This window comes from Amborella trichopoda, chromosome 5, assembly GCF_054954075.1.
Source record: "Amborella trichopoda isolate Santa Cruz 75 chromosome 5, AtrichopodaSantaCruz75HAP2 v2.0, whole genome shotgun sequence".
NCBI lineage: Eukaryota > Viridiplantae > Streptophyta > Magnoliopsida > Amborellales > Amborellaceae > Amborella > Amborella trichopoda.
The window spans coordinates 32,765,372-32,782,615 of NC_142340.1; the positions used below are offsets into that span (position 1 = coordinate 32,765,372).

Genomic DNA, 17,244 nt, shown 5'->3' on the forward strand with positions numbered 1-17,244 from the left:
ATTATATATCTAATTTTTAATGTAAATAGAATATACTCGAGGGATTACAAATAGTTTTACATATAGATAATAAATATGCGATATATAATACTTTACGATATGCATATCATCCCAGTGTGTATATGATATATGATAAACTTACCAAAAAAATTTAAAAATTAAATTTGTATTTTTAAAATTTTAAAAAACGGTCTCGTGTCCTATATATAGATATGGTCGATATGGGAGTTGGATCCCTCTCCCTCTCTCTCTCTCTCTCTCGCTCTCTCTCTTTCTTGCTCTCTTGAATTTACGTCCTCTCTCTCTCTCTCTCTCTCTCTGGGTTTAGGTTTCTCTCTCTCTAAGCAAAATCCAAACCATGAACCCGCCCTCGGAGCTGTGGCCCCCTTTCTCCCGTAACCACCCCATCATGTGGCCCACTGATGAAGACTTCGAACCCCAAAACCCTAACCCTAATTTTCACCCCTCCAAAAAACTCAGGCTTTCGTTTTCCTTTGGTGATCCAAATCCCATTGACCCCTTTCCTTCTCGTCCCAGAGGAAACCCAAGCTATGGTCGGATCTTCTTCAAAACCAAACTCTGCACAAGATTCCAGCAAGGAAATTGTCCTTACACGCCGAACTCCTGTAACTACGCTCATGGAGTCGATGACCTTCGAAAACCACCTCCAAATTGGCAACAGATAGTTGATAGTGGAGCTTCCTCTGCACCGCTTCCTCTTTTTCCTTTCAGAGAAGAACCAACTTTGCCCCTTCCTACTCCTCCTCAATTGCTGACTTGGCAAGAGAACCAGAGGCTTCATAGACTTAGAATTTGTAAGAAGTACTATAATGGGGAGGTGTGTTCTTATGGGGATCGATGTAACTTTGTCCATGATGATTTGGGCAGATCTAGAGAGAGTTTGGCAATTAGTATCGGAACAAATTCTAATTCTGGTAATGGAGGTTCTCATGTATTTGAATCACTTTCAAATTTTTCTAAAAAACCAGTGGGTTTGAATGCAACGGAGGGAGGGAATGGTGGTGAACTGAATGGGTCGAACCTGAAGCCGATGTTTTGGAAGACGAGGATGTGTAACAAGTGGGAGAGTACTGGTTCTTGCCCTTTTGGAGAGAAGTGCCATTTTGCCCATGGAGCTGCAGGTATGAGCCCACTGGCTCTTCGTACTTTTCCCTTTTATGTTGTTGTTATTGTTACTTTTTTGGGTTTTTGAGTGGCAGGGTTTCATGGTCTTAGAGGGTTTGGTGCTTTTGCTTCATTTCATTGGACTATGGGGTTTTGTTTAGTTTTGGCCCATGGATTTTCCTGGGTAGTCTTTCATGGCTTTATTGGGCTTTATCAGGGTTGATTTCAATTTCTTTACTGGAATTTTTCAGCAGTGTTTCATCGACCGTGGTATAATCCAAACAAAAAACACTAAAAATACCCCACCCAATCCCAATCACCAAAAATAGCTGCCTAGTTGGGCCCTACTGCCTATTCGCTTACCCCTAGTGCCTAGGCAGAGTTAATTTCTATGCCTTTATTAGGTTTCCCAGGGTTCCTAGGCGCTTCACAGACAGTTAATTTTGAATTTCTATTAGGTTTCCCAAGGTTCCTAGGTTCTTGGCAGACCGATTTTTGAAACTAAACTATATTTATAGAGTTAATTTCTATGTCTTTCTTGGGCTTTTTGAATCTATTTTTATAGAGTTAATTTTTATGGCTTTATTGTGCTTCCCCAGGGTTGATCCTTGTGTTCCTGAATTCTGTTTGTATTGGTGTGCATCTCTTGAACTTGTTCTTTTAGTGCCATTACCCTTTTTATCACTTACCAATTCCCAAAAATTGGAGACAGATAATCTCATCTAGTTCTCTGTTTGAATTGGTTTGCATCTCTTGAACATGTTCTTTTACTGCCATTTCCCTTTTTATCACTTATCAACTCTCAAATTGGAGACAAATAGTCTCATCTAGTTCAAATTTCAAAGTTGGAAACTGTGCTCGTGTAGGGCTAGTGGCACTTTGAAGCTAAAGGGGAACACGTTAGGCTCCTGTTGTTCTTTCTTTGTTTGCTGTCTTTCAACACTCATGGACAAGGCCATTCAATCCATCTCGTCATATCATTAGCTGCACACTGTTATCTGATTGGCCTTATGATGATAATGAAATGATACTTTGATTATGCATATTTTTCCTTGTAAGGCATCTAGCTTGAGTGCAAGGCTTTTATTTGTGCCCTGGTAAAGTTGTGATAGCTTGACTTATTTATATGACATTACAGATATTCAGTGAACTTGATCATTTGAGAAGGCAAGACAAACTCCTTCATGTTACTATTAGAAATGCTATGTTGCAAAACATTCCCGGGCTTGCACTGTAGTAGCTGTTTCTGTGAATAGAATGTTGTAGGCTACCATTGGATCCAAGCTCAAGTTCAATCCGCTTGATTCTGTACCGTTAGTCATGATTACGAAGATACCTTTACTGTTGTGACTAGAATATTTGCATGTTTGTGATTCGCAATTTTATGAACATGTCTCTAGAAGTAAACGGCTCTGTGTACTTATTGCTTAATGCCATTATTTGATCTCTTATTATCTGTCATCACACATTCTACCATTATTTTGATTCTTGTTATTGAGCGTTGACCATTCTCCAAATTCTTGGAGAGGTCCAATTTGTCACCTGTGATCTTGCTGCCTGTCAATTACACCATAAAAAGATCATAAATGATCACCACTAATGATCATATTCATGTGCTCTCTAATCAATGTTTGCAATCTCAATCCTAGTCTAGGGAAACTTTTTTCAGTCATAGATTTTCCTAGTAGCTCTTAAAGAGACTTCTTGTAAAGATGTTTCCTGCGCAGGTTTTCTATTGATACCCTAGGGATTGCAAAATTTTCCAGAACTCTCTTCTTCTTCTGGATTTTATTTTGATGAAATCTTTTGTAAATTTCTTCTGCTCATAGATAAAAGTAAGAACTTTCTTTCCTAAGAGTGCTTTCAGACTTGCACATTACCATGTTCGCAAACTGGACCTTGTAACATTGATTCTCAATTTTACCTATCCAAAAAAAAATGAGACAAGAAAATGACTGAAGTTCTTCGTTGATGAATTAAGTAATTAACCTCCTTGAATTTATTCTCATGCTATTACTTGATTGAGAATTTTTAAGGTTAGCGCTTGTCTGGATCCTGGGTAAACTTTAATGAAACCTAGGTTGCAAAAAAATAATAAAAGGAGGCTGTTTGGCATACAAACTTTCATTAAATCCACATGTTTTGTGGACCTCCTCGTCAAAACTTTGATTTCTCTCCTGCATTGGAATATTTCCCCTACGTACTTGTTACGACCAATGTTTGCAAAATCGAACCAGAACGGTTAATCGGACATTGGGCCAGAAGCGGTTTAACTGGCCTAATCGGTAAACCGGCCGATTTAACCATTCTAACCGGGCAAGTCCAGTGTAGTCAAAAAGTTGTTGAAAAAAATAAAAAAGATACAAAAAAATCTACTAAAATATGAAAAACATATAAAGAATGATTAAAACAAAACACATTCAAATGAAGTTGAAAATTAATGAAAAAATGGATTTTAAAGAATCGATTTGTGCTTAGGGGTATTTTTAAAATTTTCTGAAAAAGATGGGAAAATATAAAAGTGAATATTAATGACCAAAACAATTTCTAATCTTTACCATAATGTAAGGAACATAAAAAACTGTATTACAAACCAAATTCCTTATTTTTGGGATCTTATATACATTGTTTTGAACTTTTTTATTTTGAAACACCGGCCGCTCACCAAAACCGCCTGAAACCAGAATCAGCCAGTGGCCGGTTTCGATCTAACTGGGCGGTTATTGGTTAGATCTCTCGGTTTTTCCAATATGGGTTACGATACATTATCTAAATATTGATGTAACCCTGTATTGAGTCCATTGCCTTACTTGCTCATGCTCCCACCGTGCCTCTATTGTCTGATTGTATCGTCCCGAATTGAGTCGCTGCTGCCCAACACATTTTGGATATGGTCAATGCACTTTGGAAGGTAGATGCTCATGTATAGGCATGTTACAATATGCTTCATAATGAGCGGATCTCAACTCAATTACCCGATCACTCTACTCCAACATGGACCCAACCCGATCACTCTACTACTAACCAATGGTGGAGTAATAGAAAATTTTGTGCAGGCTTGAGAAAGTGGGATTGAAGTGGCTGTTGCACATCATTCATATCACTAAGAATGTCTAAAATAGTTACTACACTACTTGTTATGGATGATGTAATCCAATAGGAGGGCTAAATGCAGATTGGGCGTGTCTAGATTCTGTATATGTCTCTCTTCATATTCAAAACTTGGTATTGGGGATGGGGGTGATAGTCTGGTCAGATCAACCTGCCAACCAGCAGCTTGACCCTCTTGGCTTTAGGTCTGGACCAGGCAGGACTTGTTTGGCCAATTAGACCTGATTGGATCCCGTTCTGGGTCCAGGTCTGGACATGGCAGGACTTGTTTGGCTAATTAGACCTGATTGGGTCCCATTCTGGGTCCAGATCCAGCCCAGACCTAACTGGATCGGGTTGGGTCCATGTTGGAGTCTACGACCTGACCTGTTTACACCTTCGATTGGGGAGTTTTTCTTGAAGCTAGAGTTTGTTTTAGCAGTGCTCAGCTATGGCCTACTTTAGTTATTGGATATACCCTTCCTACATTTCAATTATGCAATCTGTTCAATGACTTTAATCTACATCTACAATCCTCTAGAGAAAATTCAGTTATCCAATATTCTTTCTTCCTCAAATTTAATTCAGGTATTAATTTTTTTACGAGAGGAGCAGTTTGGCATTGCTGAAGTTATTGGAGATTACCCTTTGTATTCTCAAAAATGGAAAACAAAAGAAATACATGGTGTCAACTGTGGATTGTAAAACCCAAATTGATCCCTTCCTTTCCCAAAAGTTCAATACTTCAAATTTTGTGAAATTTGGTGGAAGAAATGGTGTGGGCTTTGGTGTTTTGATGAAAGTTCCCTCCCCACCTCTTAGAGCTGCCTTTAGGGGTAATTTACTTTAGTAGGGGGCAAACAGGGAATTTTACATTGTCAATGGCTGGTTGTAGCCTTTGGGCAATTTGTTGATGCATGTTATATGTATCGTATTGAATTAATGCCACCCATACTGCAATATGCCAATGTTATTATTTAAAAAAAAAAATTCAAAACTTCTAGAGTCCATTGTTCTGGTCACATAACTATCCGACTCAAAATAGTTGGGATAGGGCTCAGATGATAATGATAGTGATGATGACATTATTGTTTGGACTTCCTACAGCTGACCCAGGAATTTCATTTTATTTTCATGCGTGTATCTAACTTTTGTTGGGCTCCATATTACTCCAATTTGAGAACATTACTCACATCTGCACTCAAGCTCATATTTTACAGCAGTGGTCCATCTCTTCCCTCTTATTAATTCAGCTAGTGAAGCTTCATTTTGAACCTGTAACTATGCAGTTCACTTGAAGAATAATTAGTGTTATCTTTCAGCCTGCATTAGGTATCTGGGGCTTGTTGCATGTTTACTGGACAGTTTACTAGATGCTGTTTTTCCTTTCCATTACCTTGCCCTTGTTGCTTGTTGCCTGTTGCCTTTGTCATCTTGTTTGTGAATAAGTATATAATAAAAGAGAGAGGACAGTATAATCCAACGGACTATAGAAAACCATAGTCTTCTGGGTTCCCAACTGTACGATGAAATGATGGACATTGATGGAGTGCTGGAGCCACAGCATGGGGACAATGTCCTGTTCTGGGGGTTCCCTTACTCATTCACCATCCATCATGTCATCAGTGTGTCATGGTCCCATTGGCCTTTGGGTTTTCTAGTTCAATAGGGCTATAGCAAAGCCGTCCCAATGCAATAAACCTGTTAAGTAAATGGAAATTATGAGACTCCACATGCTTAGTAATTGTTGCTTATCAAACTATTTTATGTTATTGTACTGTGCAGCAGAACTTCAAAAGTATGGTGTTGTCATGGATACTGATATTGAGAATTCAGGCCTCACTCCAACCTCGAAACCCTCTCATCCTAGTACTGGTGTAAAAAATACTTCAACTTTAAGGCGGTCTTGTGAGCTAGGGCAAGGGCAAAGAGGTTTATCAAAATGGAAAGGACCTGAGAAGATCAATAGAATCTATGCTGATTGGATTGATGACAATGAGTGGGAGCACACGGCTCGTGCTCAGGTTGCTGAGAAGGCTTGAAATATGATCATCTGTCCAACTTCGTGCACCATGCATCATAAATTGTATCCTGCATAATGACAGGCTTCATATGCAACAGGAGGTTATGCATTACACACAATAACATGCATCTGTTATTCATTCTTAACCTTAACCGGTGGGCTAATGTGAGGGCTAACAATTTGTTGATTTTGTGGGGAACTAGAAAACCTTAAATGGGAAGAGAGTGGTAATGCTGGCAGTTTGGGTGGGTGTAGCTGGCCTCCTGTGTTTTTCATTTAGGCATTCATGCAATGTACTTAATGGGCTTTTGAGAAGATGTCTTATGCTTTTGAATTATATTCTCGTCTCTTGCAAATTTTTTATCAGATTTTGTGTGGTTTAAAAGGCTTTCTTATATGAGGACACAGAATGCTCGAGGAATCCCCAGAACCATTTATTCAGTTTCTCTTTTAGCAAGGCCTCCTGCATGGTAAATCAATTTTTGAGAATACTGAAAGTGTATACTGTAGTCCTCATTACTCATCCTTTTGACAGCGAGGTGCTAGTCTTTATGTTAATTTAGTTTCCACATAGAAATACTTGAATTGTTCCAGGCGCAATCTGCTGCAAACTCAATTTTGAGCGATTCTAGTCATAAGGAGTTGGCAAATTTATTGCTACTTTGGGACAATTATTATTTAAAACATAGGATCGGTGGTTTAACAGTGTCTTGCTGGTCTACTCCAAAGTAAAATCCTGGTTTGGTAAGAAAAGAAGGTTCAGAACCGTTGTTTGACTTGGTTAATTCAACCCCGTTGTCGACAAGTTGGACCTGTCAACAAAATTGGGCAATATTTTTCAATATATTATACATTTAAAAGGAAAAAATTTATATGAGGGCGAGGCCGTAAACAATCACCTCAAGGTGCACTTCAAAAAATCATTAAAAGATGTTTGTTTTGATGCTAAAAAGTCTTTAAATTAATCAAGATGTATGGACATGATAAAAAATGGATTTCAAATGATGAAAAGAAGGCATCTTGTAAGTGTTTATAAATATGCTTGATTTTACACTATTTTTGAAGCTTTAAATTTTATAACTAGTGATGAAAATAAATTTCAGGCCATCACAAAGATTTCCTCAAACAACACCTTTTGATACTATTGAAAGTGTCTTATATTGATTGTTTAGGGTCTTAGCCTTATAACCACATCCATTGTAAAATATTTATTCTTATTTTTTTTTATATTTTAAAATCTAGTCAAGCCATATAGTTTTAACTATCCTCTCGTTGGTTTTGTGCCCAATTCATCCTAATGTTCACAAGGTTTTTAAAGGGCACATATATTATGCGTCCTCAAGGGCATAGCAAAACACTTGAAACAAGATTATTTTCAAAGAAAAAGTTTTGGATTTTGAGATCTTGAATATCTAGATCATTCCCTACAAAAACTAGATTGTTTCCGTGCAATCTCGGAATACCATTTCTGGCATATATTAGTTTTTTTTCCCTTCGAGGTTGGGGTTCTAGATGGTTTCGGTGCAATCTTGGAATACCACTTCTGGCACACATTAATTTTTTTTTCCTTCGAGGTTGGCGTTCTAGAGATCACATCTCTAAAATTTAGAATCTAAAAGATATTCCTAATTTAAGTTTCGTGATAGGCAAGGCAACAGTTGATTTTTGTCTTTTCCATTTCTTGGCAAAAACATTACAACAAGGATAATTGTTTCATGCATTTCTTGGCAAAAACATTACAACAAGGATAATTGTTTCGTCCGAGTTGGACCGCATACCAAAAAGTGTAAAGCATCTTGTAGACACCCTATTTTTAAAACTGACAAATTCTGTGATATTCTTGAACCTTTAGGACCACACTATTCTAGTAAACCTCCAAACTATAGACCATTATAGTCCGTGATTCCTATACCGTGATCCAGAATCCTGTAAGACCATTGTTTTAGTAATAAATTAAGTAAAAATAGCAAAACAATTTTGTACCTTATTTTTAGTAGGCAATATCATAAAAAACGCAACTGCTAATTTTGGTCAGATTTGAGCTTCCTTTGACCCCAAAATGAAAATTTGGCTGGCAAATTTGTTTGAAATTGGTATATATCCTTTTTAGTATGATTTGAGCCTTTATATAAACATATTTTGTGACCCATTAGGGTTGGACTTTATTAACCCATAAGCCTGGAAATTTGAGAGCTAGAGAGTAACCTTAGATCTGGATAAGCAACCTTAAGCCCTAGCCCCCCCTGAAACCAACTTTTCATCTAGATCAACCAAACTCTAGTTCAACCAAGCGAAAGTTTGATTAAATTTGAAGAGATAACAACATAGGACATATGTACACAACCATGGTTTCGATACAAAGCGAGGCCTCAAAGCCTCGGGTGCCCCGAGCCAACTAGCCTGGCCAGGTATTTTCGTCATCATCATCTTTTCTTTTATTTTTCAATTATTTTGTTAGATCTAGGATTTTATTATTTTATTTAATATTTTGTACGTTTGGATTTCTCATTCTTTTCCTTTATTTTTTAGTTATTTTGTTAGATCTAGGATTTTATTCTTATTTCATTCATATTTCGTTTTTTTGGATTTCTCATCCTATTTTTCTTTATTTTTCAGTTATTTTGTTAGAACTAGGATTTTATTTTTATTTTACTCAATCTTTCGTGCTTTTTAGATCGATGTTGGCTCTGCCACTCATTTGATAGCAGATCTATTCGCTTTTTAATAAATCTGGAATCAGATCAGAATTTGATTTTTCCCACTCACTTTTAAAAAATCAATTTGTGGTACGGATTTGATGGATCTTCATCTGAAGATATCTCCGATTTGCATCGTGAACAGTTTGGAGCACACCGTGGGGCATTTCGAGCTAGATCCATGCACAAAAAATAAAAAATAAAAAGTAAAACATACCCAGATCTTCTTTCGAGAAGCAAGTTTTGAAAAGAAAAAAAATTAATTCAAAAAAGAAAGAAAGGGGACACTCAAAGACCCTAGAATTAACACCTTGTTCATATTTTCTCTCTCTATCTACTCCAACACTCTTGTAAGTTTTGGTCTTTCTGTTCATTACTTTGCTTGTGTTTCAGGCGGTCTTGTATTGTCTACGCTCTGATCTGCGTTCATCTCTGGGATGAGATCTGCTCAAATCTTGTAAAAACTGAGTTATCGTTTCAAAGGTAGAGAGAGTGGCGCTGTTAGTGGACTTAGAAAAGATCGGATCTGTATAGATCTGGGATTTTTCTTTGCCCCTAATTCAAGCAATTCACCAATTGAATTTTATAAATACGCCATCTCCTTGGACGAAATATATATATATTTATATATAACACCTTAGAAATTCTCGAAATTAAAAAAATTGTCCAAAAATACTCAAAAATAGGAAAACTCCTTAGAAAATTCAGAAACAAATTACGAAAAATCCCAAAAAATCAAAAAAAAAATATAAATTCATATTCAACCTCTGGAGATCCCAAAAACCTTAGAAAACTAAAAGAAATTCTTCTTCAATCCCAAGAAATACCAAAAAAAGCCTAAGTAGACCCTACATAAATCCCCAACTTTTTTCCCCTGCTTTAGGGACTTTAGATCTAAGTTAAAGAACCTTAGATATACCAATTCAAACAAGCAAAAACATAAAAAAGAGAGAGATGGTGGCGCAAATCAAAAGAACAGTTTAATCCAAATCCGAAACTCCGGCTTTCAGGTCCCTAGAGGTAAGCATTTTTTTTTTTTTTTGTTTAATTTAGTATGTTTTTCTTCATTTAATTCTCTGTTTTATTTTATTTTTTTCTAAAAACTAAATTATTATTAGATTTATTTAAATTTAGAAGTGTTTTTAGATCAAACTACAGATTTGGAGCTGACGTTTCCAGTGGACACAGAGAAAGACTGGATCTATATAGATCTGGGATTTCTCTGAGCCCATAATTCAAGCGACACCACTCTTTCTACCTTTTCAAAAGTAACTTAATTTTTGCTAAGATTTGAGTAGATCTCATCCTAGAAATTGGCGCAAAGCATAAACAGTTTGGCGCCCACCGTGGGATACCTTGTGCTTCAAATCCGTATTTTAGATTTAAAAAAGCTTTTTTATTTTTTTTTTCATATTTATTTTTCCAGAAAAAATAAAAAAGAATAAAAAAAAAAGAAAAAAAAGTAGACTTGAAAAGATGTATTTTCATTATATTTTATCTTTTCTTTCTAGATCTTACTTTTTTTCTTTCTCCATAAAAAAATTAAGATATTTTTCCTCTCAATCTTTAGATCGTCTTTCTTTTAGATCACATATTGATCTTTTTTATCTTTAGATCATCTTTATTATTTTTTTAAGATCATATTTCTTTTAGATCTCATCTTGATCATCTTTATCTTTTGATCTTCTTTAGATTCATCTTTTAGATTATCTTTGTTATTTTTAGATCATCTTTCTTTTAGATCTCATATTGATCATCTTTATTTTTAGATCTTTTTTAGATTCATCTTTTAGATCATCTTTATTTTTTAAATCATCTTTCCTTTAGATCTCATTTTGATCATCTTTATCTTTAGATCTTCTTTAGATTCATCTTTTAGAGCTTCTTTATTTTTTTAGATCATCCTTCTTTGAGATTCATCTTGATCATCTTTATCATTAGATCTTTCTTTATATTCACATTTTAGATCATCTTTTTAAATAGTCTTTTAGATCATCTTTATCATTTATGGTTTTTTAGAACATCTTTATATTCATTTTGATATCATATACATCATCTTTTTCATATCTTATTTCATTCATGCTTATATCTTTACATCATCTTTTATCTTCTTTAGATCATAATTATTTTCTTTAAGTGCATCTTTATCCTTTTAGAATACGTCTTTTAGAAAGAATCGTTTTCTCTTTTCTAAAAAAAATAACAAAAAAGGAATTTTTTTACCTCTTTTGATAAAATACTTTTTTTAAAAAAAAAAAAGAGAAATAAAAAAGAAGATAGATCTAGGTTTCTCTGCTTTATCTGATTTGGTTAGAAATAAATCTTTTTTCCGTTTCTTTTTTTATCTTATCTTTTGTTTTTAAGCCTTATCTGCATAACTTAGATTTTTCTTGACTTTATCTTCTTTAGAAACATCCTTTATTCTCTCTAAAAAAATAAGAAAACTCTTTTAGAATAATCTTTATCTTGTTTCTTAGATTAAAATAAAAAAAAAATGATGATAAAATTCAAATAAAAAAATAAGACTTTTGTGCATAGTCTTGTAGTTATGTTCATTGTTCATGGTGACTCAGTTATTTAGTTGACTACATAGTCTAGACTCCTTTAAATGACTAGACCTACAAGACCATATGACTAAGTTCCTTGGGTCTGCCTTGTCTCAAGTCAGTCGATATCGAGTTTCAGTGGGTCCATAATCTTACACTCAGGGCTAAGCCTAGCTAACCCATATGTAGTCCAGCCAAACAGTGGAGCGCAACAAGTTTGTATCGCTCAAGCTACTCAAAACAGTCAGAGCATTTGATCCGAAGCTAAAGAATCAGAGTTGAACCAACCTTCATCTTCTAAGTCTATGTCTAGATAATATATGGCCCAATCAGGGGCGCACTTCCCACAAATGTCCAAATCTAACTCAAGCAAGACTAGCCACCAAGGAAAACTAGAGAGTAAGACATCTTCATCTAAACCCAAGAATTCTTTGAGCCATACCTCGAGTCCCTTCCAATCGAGTGTCTTAAGAACTTACCCAAGGTTAAAGCTTTCTTCAGGCATGCTGCTCTTGTTGAGTCACATGCCCTGAGTGTATCGAGTCGTCAATCAGGCCATGTGAGTTTCACCGCGTCGGCGAGCCGACACCACCAATCTTCTTGACCTCCACCATTCATAGAACCGGCTTGACCATGGGACCGTCTATCCTATAGTCAGTCCATACCTGACCCTCCTCAGGTCATGTATAGTTATCCATCGGTGCAAACTCTTCAGGCTACCCCAGTCCTGCACCATAAGTCGCAGGTGGCCTATTCAACTCATGTTCCAACTTAGTATTCACTGAGTCAGTCGTACATGTCGGCTCCATACCCTCCGGCCACACCTTTGGCCTCTAGTCACTCATACCAAGGATATCTTGTGCACCAGGCCCCTACTGTCCATTTTCAGGCCCCGACAGCGGCTTATCAGCCTTCGGCTCCTCTAGTCCAGGTCACTCATCAAACTTACCCATATTATCCTCCAATCATTTCTCAAGCCCTGCCTCCGTCTAGTCTAGTACAACCCATATCAGCTGCATCCTTTGCACCACAAATTATGCCATCAATTCTAGGAAACCAACAGACCTTTGAGATTAAAACCCTTGAGTCAGTTGAGCTTGCCTAGTTGATAGGCGAATTAACCACATTTAAAGACACCATGGCTAAGATCAGAGTTCCAAATATACTTCCTCAAAGATCTTACGTCAAGGATGTTCTTGGGGATGTTGAACATCTTCCTCCGAGTTTCGAATTCCCTCAATTTGAAAACAAGTTCAACAAGTAAGGTGATCCTGAAAATCGTATCATCGTTTACTTATACAATGTTCATGCACTTGAAGAGAAACCTCGTCGTCTCAAGGTCATGTTTTAGTATACTCTCTCTGGATAGGCTTTAATATGGTTTTGAGAGGTGGTCTCAAAATACCCGAATCAAACTCCCGATGAGTTGTTTCAACATTTTGTTGAGCAATATCACTGGACCAGAGAGAGATCAATGACCCTTGGCGAATTGGTCTCCACCAAACACAATCTGGGAGAGTAGTTTATAGATTTTGTCCAACGATTTAGAGATGCTGCATCAAAAGTCATTAGTTGCACGCTTTCTGAAGCCTCTAAGATCGGTATGGCCATAGAGAATGCTTTCCCTAAGTATAAACTCTACCTCAGTAAAAGCATTAAGCATTTCTCTTTTGACTCAATGCTAGAAATGGTTTCACGTTATGAGAGAGCAAAGGAAAGAGCTCAAGATCGGTCACCAGTTACAATGGGGCGAGAGCCTGATAAAACCATACTGGGGAAAGAGTCAGATGAAGTCATGAAGGAACAAGAGCCTGACTACAATGAAGATTTATCTAAAAGTAACTATGAAGAGAAGACAATTGACGGCGATCCCAAGATAGAACCATCACCTGATTCATTTAAGGACATAGATGGGGCTTACTTAAACCAAAGCCAGGTCATATCAGACGATAGGACTGATGAAAATGAAGAAGTCCTAGCTGGTATCAACTTGATAAAGATCGACGAGTCGAAATCCCTGCTCAAGACTGAACATCATCCAATATGGCCTTAGGGCACAGGAAGAAACCGCCTTGAAAATGAAGACCGAATCAACTTGATAAAGATCGACGAGTCTAAATCCATGCTCAAGCTTGAAAATCATCCAATATGGCCTTGGGGCACAGGAAGAAACAGCCTTGAAAATGAAGACCGAAATGGTAGAGTGACGTATTTTACTAAGGAATTTCAGAAACCGAATGATAAGAATGGCCTTAGGTTTGGATCTATTCCATAGGGAGCTCTTATAGAATTAGAGAAGTCCAACCCACAAAGGAGAAAACAATTCCAATAGTCCCAATAAAAGTTGAGAATATAAAGACACAAAGGAACCAAATTATCCACCCTATGAAAAAAATACCAGATGAGCATGAGTACACTCAAAACCCTATGGCTAGAGAATTTCATAAAAAAAATGCCAAGGATTGCCTTAGCCCAAGGTCCATGATTCAAGATAGAAGGAAAGAACCACTTCCGCACAAGAAGTTTCAATTGAAGTGGAAGGAATAAATTTGCAGAAGGCTCAAGACTCCCCTATCCTAGATAGCAGGGCAGGGGTAGATGATCCAAATCTTGAGGTTATAGATTCTCAAATTCAAATCGAGGAAAGTAATTGTAGCCAGAATTTTGAAACTCAAGAAAATAAGGAATGTACAAGAAAAATCTCGATTTTGGTCGAAGAAACGAGCGCACAAAAAGTTCAAGACATCCCTGTGATACATGTCACCACAAAAGAAAATGATTCCATCTTTCAAATAAGTATAGTGGATGACCCACAGGAGGCTCAAGTCATCAATGAGCTCAATCGAGATCCTGAAGCTAGGGACTCCCAAGATTACATTTGTGAGCAATTCCTTAACAGTACATTCCACGAAGAAACAAAAGAGTCAAGCCTAGAGGATTCTGTTGAACTATCCATTAATGTGAACCCAAAAGAAGATCCAACCCCTCCAGAATGGATGAAAGAAATTGAACATCTAGAAATCCTAAAAGGCCCCTCTAGGCCACCTTCACCGGACTTCTTGGCAGATTCACCTATTTGGGATGAAGAGCTAAACCTAAAGCAGTCAATTACATTAGTTACTATGATTGATTCAGCAATCAACAGCGAAGAAGCAGATGATCCAAATTTGATCATTCTTGAAGATCCAACACCTCTGCAAGAGTTAAAAGAAATCAAACCCCTAAAAATTCTAAGGGGACCACTTGGGCCATTTTCACAGGATTTTCTGAATAACCCACCTATATGGGATGAAGAACCAGACATTAAAGATCAAATCATACTATTCCCTGAAGAGAAAGGATCCAAAGAAAATGATAGGAGTAGGGGCATGCCCCCACTACTTGGGGCACCCCACATTCAAAGAAAAAAAGAAGATCCAACATGGGTAGTCCTATCCACCAGTTTGATAGCGATCGCCCCATATAATGAAAATACTATAGAGGTGATCCCATCCAAGATACTGATTGCCTCATCAAATGGAGAAGATCCTACAGGGGCAGCCTTGCCAAACCACTTGATAGGGGCACCCTAACTTGATGTTGAAAATAAAGCAGGGCCAAGCGATGAGGCCTAGTCCTGATCTGACGACTCCCAAAACGCCTTGAGGTGATGTGTTCCTTAAGAGTGATATGAAGTTGCAATTGAAAAGGATTATCGAAAAGGCGTGGAGTGATCACTTACTCCTCCCTTTCAAATAAGCCAAGTGGGGCATCCATGCTCTACCTAGGCATCTTATTCCATGGTATTGATAATATTGACAACCTAATGAGTTAAAATAAATTAATAAATAAATAAATAAAGAAAGAAAATGAGCTTAGCCAACCCAACAAGTGATTAAGGGACTAGGAAACTGAGAGTGATTCCGATTTTAAAGATCAAGGCTCGAGTGAAGCAATCCAAGGAGGAAATATTCTATAAGGATTCAACATCCTTTTTGTCAAGGAAGTATCATATACAAATTAGGGGCAAGGAAAATCTAAGGATAACCAAGATTAGGACCTCCCTGCCACTTGGAAGAAGGAAAGATGATCGAGTTATTATATGTTTTTTTGGACGAAGTGCCACAAGAAGGAAAAAACGTCATTGACTCTTCTCCTTCTCTTTTTACATCATCTTCTTCTTCAAAAAGAAAAAGGAAAAAAAAAAAAAAAACTTCCACTGAGAAGAAAAATCGAAAGAAATCTCGAGCGTTGGAAAAAAAAAACCACTGGGCTGAACACCCGAAAGGGACCCTACCGGTAAATAAAAAAAAAAGAATCCGTCGGGCTGAACCCCGAGTGTTGAAAAAAAGGCTACTGGGCTGAACACCAGAAAGGGACCCTGGGGCGATAAAAAAATAGAACTTCTCTATCTTTTCATCTCTTCTCCAAAATCTCTAGATTTTATCTTCTCAAGTTAGAATGACATCAAAAAATGAAAGAAGGCATCAGTCTAAGTAAAACCTGAAGATGCTCGACTATCTGAACTTTAAAAGAGTTGTAGTAGATGAACAAAATTGGAAGTCCAAGAATATTCTGAGTGCTTTGAGGCATATCTCATATTATCCAAGACACCGGTTTGCTCGGAAAAACAAGAAAAATTCTTCCTTGAATTGTGATAGAGGAGCCAAGATTGGAAGATGAGGAAGTACTTAGTGATTCCCCGTCCTAAAAGTCCCAAGTAGAGGCTCGACAAGCTCATAAAAAAACGAAAGAGTTTCATGGAGGCTTGGATATGATGCGTCTGCCGCCACCAAATCCTAGATTGCCATGCTTGCAAACCCTTAGGAAAACAAAGACCAACCCATAGGTACCCAGACCAAAAAAGCATAAACTTGTGGATCCCAAGAATCAGAATCGAAGGTGAACAAGAAATTCAATTAACCAGAAATTCATCATCTCATCATTTCTTCTAAATCAAAAGTCCCATTCGATTGGAGAATCAGACCTCAAGAAAGAGGTCTAAAGTCGAAGATGAATATATTGGCAACTTCCCAGGTAGCATTGAAATGACTACAACAAGGAGTATCACTGGCTCAAAGATAACATGGTTCCTATTAACTGTCACTTCAGATCCTGATTGTTGGAGACCTCTCAACCGCACTAACTCAAAGATTGCAGTGTCAGTTCGATGTCTTATATATCAAAAGCATCTATCGGGGTATCGCCTACCCAAAAAGGTACTGGTCATTCAAAAGAATGATCCCTCGAAAAAAGTTTTCCTTCCCACCATGTATCAGTGTATACTTCATTGCTATTCACTTGGTACCCCAAGTGAATACCAAAGAGGGGCAACTGTAGACATCCTCTTGAAATTCTGGCTAAGGGAACTCCTAAAAACCTTGATTCTGATATTAAATAACCACACAACCCTAGTAGATCATAGGCAAACTAGACCTAATTTAATTACTCTAAAACTACCCAAATCCTATCACAACTTAAATTAGAGCCCGATATCTTTTCAATGGTCTAAGAATCGCCTGAATCGAACTTACAGATAAAAATATATAATAAATGACAACTTAGTCCCTGTGAGACCCAAGTGTCGGGCCGCAGGCCGGGTTGTAAACCGTCCCAGAAGGTCCATACGCAGCTTGATGATGCAAAAGCGACCTAATGATGCAGTCAACGCATTTTATGATGTAGTAAAGGGGTTTTCTTGAATTAGATAAGGCTAAAACTTCAAGATAAATCCAAAAAATTCCAAAAATAATCCAAAAAAATTAAGAAAAATCACCAACTGAAT

At 37.1% G+C, this 17,244-nt stretch overlaps 1 protein-coding gene across 2 annotated transcripts; it reads left to right on the forward strand.

Moving 5' to 3' along the window:
* Positions 1 to 223: 223 nt before the first annotated feature.
* LOC18432668 (zinc finger CCCH domain-containing protein 56) lies at positions 224 to 6,575 on the forward strand. 2 transcript variants are annotated; one of them, XM_011624510.3, is made up of 2 exons: positions 224 to 1,142; positions 6,001 to 6,575. In XM_011624510.3, the coding sequence occupies exons 1-2, from the start codon at positions 359 to 361 to the stop codon at positions 6,255 to 6,257; spliced, it is 1,041 nt and encodes a 346-aa protein (XP_011622812.1). In that variant the 5' UTR covers positions 224 to 358; the 3' UTR covers positions 6,258 to 6,575. The 2 variants fall into 2 exon arrangements, with proteins under 2 accessions (XP_011622812.1, XP_020521981.1); XM_020666322.2 differs by having other exon boundaries at positions 6,004 to 6,575.
* Positions 6,576 to 17,244: the final 10,669 nt, after the last annotated feature.